A 2493-nucleotide genomic window follows, 5' to 3' on the forward strand; every position below is an offset into this window, starting at 1 on the left:
AGCTCTAGGCTCTAGCTGTCGACTTCCTTTGGACTCCATGAGCACCCAATCTAGAAAGTGGAGAAAAGCTTTAACGATCTTGGACTCTCACCACCACATGGCCATTCCTTCAGCTTGAACCACAAAACCTCCAAATTCCAAATCTGGCAAAACAAGAAGATAAACCCTTTTTCACTCTTTTTAACATTTCCATCTTTCTTTTGATTCCTCTTCCATTGAAAGATTCAAATGTTTACCAAAACCTAAAGAAACCCATTAAGCAATACCATCTTTGAGCTCTGGAAAACATGGATTTTCATTGATATCTCTGTATGCCACCACCACATCTGCCAGAGGGGTTTGCTTCAGTTGCCAAAACAGTTCCCAAAATCTTTCAGAATTGTTGACACTAAGCACGCCACCCCAGATAGTGTTCATGCAGACACTAAAAGCAAATTAAAACCCCAAGAGCTCTATCAAGTATGAACAACAAAAAACCATCAAAACCCTCTAAACCCCAAAAGACAAGGAACTCAGATGGCCAAAGTGAAGGTTAGTACATGGGAGGACATGAGAACAGCCAAACATCAAACGCCATCGCAGCAGCAGTTGTTATCGTTGGCAGTTGCGGGAGTAGCGGTGATGTTAGTGTGTTTCTTAGAAGAGCCTTTGCAGAGCTTAACTGGGTACTTGAGAGCGTTAATCTCCACCTTTCGAAGAGCAGCTTTACCGAGATCAACACCACAGATATCAGAGAGCCTGACCAGGTAGAGCAGAACGTCTGAAAGTTCTTCCCCTAGGTGTTCTTTCTCTTCTTCTTTCCAATCTGGCAGTCCCTTTGGAACCTCTCCTTTCCACTGAAAGATCTCGGACAACTCTCCCACTTCTCCCACCTGAAACACCAAAATAGCAAAGCAGCCTGTTTCTTTTCCTTGTCTTTGTTGGTAAAACACAAAACTAGCATAAACAACAAGCGGGTTTGTGAGTATCTCCATAAAACAACAAAAAGAAAGCTCGTGGTAAAACAATGACGATCTGATTGTTTCTTGTCGTCTTAACTTCCGCTGGCCATATCTTCATAACCTTATTAATTTTTCATTTCTTTTTTACCAAAAGGCAGGATAAGATAAACACCACGGTGAGTAACACAGTGAGTGCTATGGTTCACCGGAAATATCTTTTCCGGCCAAAATCCGGAAATGGACAAGGAATGCGATGCTTCAGTCAGGAAGAAGGAGAAGCAAGTGGACAGAAGAGAATGCAAGATTGATTATTTAATGAGTGTTCAGAGTCTTGATAAATTACCAGAGCAAGTAGAAGATTTCGAGGGCTGTGGAACTGATCCCAGTCTCTCTCCTTTGCAAATTCCGCCATTTTTCTCTTCAACTCATCGAGGGTGACGCTCTGTCCTTCTGAAACGCCTGTCATCTCTTCTTCCTCTATCTGTTAGTCTTCCCTGCGTATCTGCGTATCTGACTTTCTGTTACGGTGCGCAGGATAAGAGCGAAGAAAAAGCTTTGAGAGACTCGCAGCGGACCAGACGAGAAGAAACTAATGCGTGCGTTGTATTCAAAGCCTCAAAGGGGCTTTTCTCTGGCAATAAAAAGCAAGCAACCGACCGAGACAGAGAGAGCGCTCTCCTCTATGTATTTCGGGAGAATATAAAAGGCATAGGGATACCCTTTTAAGGAAAGAGTATTGTTATTGTGTTATCACAAGCACACAATAAAGTTCCATTGACCCTAGTCTTCCTCCGTTATGATTATAACACTTGTCAATTCCCGGACCTGTGGGGACCACCAGGTCACATTTTATCCTTATACTCACACAGCTTCTTATAGGGCCCATTTCTTTTCTCGTGAACACGGACGATGGACGTAAACCCAATTTCACTGTGTGACTAGTGAATAAACAGGCCAACACTGAGGTCCATCCTCACCGCTTGATCGATGGAATCTTGTGGGTCATGGGCTTTTGACTAAAAGCTTTGATATTGATTACCAAGGACCGGATGTGCTAACCTAGAACTCTTTGGACGAAAAATCCTTGTCTGCTTCATTTATAAACCACAACCAGAGACTGAATTTGTTGAGGTAATTAATGTGGGAAGGGATAAATGCTTGCTTGTTCCTTAAGGAAAATATGATGGTTTCTTCTAAGAATGAAGTGGGACAATTCAAAACGCTATGGGGAGGCACGGCGCCTCAACGATTTCACATGCACATCTAACCGGTATTAGAAACATTTTCTATTAATTAATAAATAAATACAGCACGGTGGAACTAAGATCGGTGTGAGGGACAGATTCGGTCTCAATGATGTGGGGACCATGAATAATAAGTGTATTTATGGGCCGAAAGCTCGAAAGCCCATCGAGATAGGAATACATTGAGGATTATGTCATTTGTTTACGTATTCTCTTGCATTACGATCTATCTAAGCATTTGCAAATGGGGCACTCTATAATTGGTGGTCCCTGTGGTACCATTTCCTCTCCCACCATACAAAAAATTG

The 2493-nt window shown here is 42.4% G+C and overlaps 1 protein-coding gene across 1 annotated transcript; it reads right to left on the bottom strand.

The window, feature by feature from the left end:
* Positions 1 to 270: 270 nt before the first annotated feature.
* LOC148874457 (uncharacterized) lies at positions 271 to 1613 on the bottom strand. Its single transcript, XM_088961441.1, has 2 exons — positions 1285 to 1613; positions 271 to 872 (listed from the first exon to the last, which is right to left on the bottom strand). The coding sequence occupies exons 1-2, from the start codon at positions 1405 to 1407 to the stop codon at positions 567 to 569; spliced, it is 429 nt and encodes a 142-aa protein (XP_088817567.1). The 5' UTR covers positions 1408 to 1613; the 3' UTR covers positions 271 to 566.
* Positions 1614 to 2493: the final 880 nt, after the last annotated feature.

This window comes from Nelumbo lutea, chromosome 1, assembly GCF_056320005.1.
Source record: "Nelumbo lutea isolate HS-2025 chromosome 1, American lotus-T2T, whole genome shotgun sequence".
Lineage (NCBI taxonomy): Eukaryota > Viridiplantae > Streptophyta > Magnoliopsida > Proteales > Nelumbonaceae > Nelumbo > Nelumbo lutea.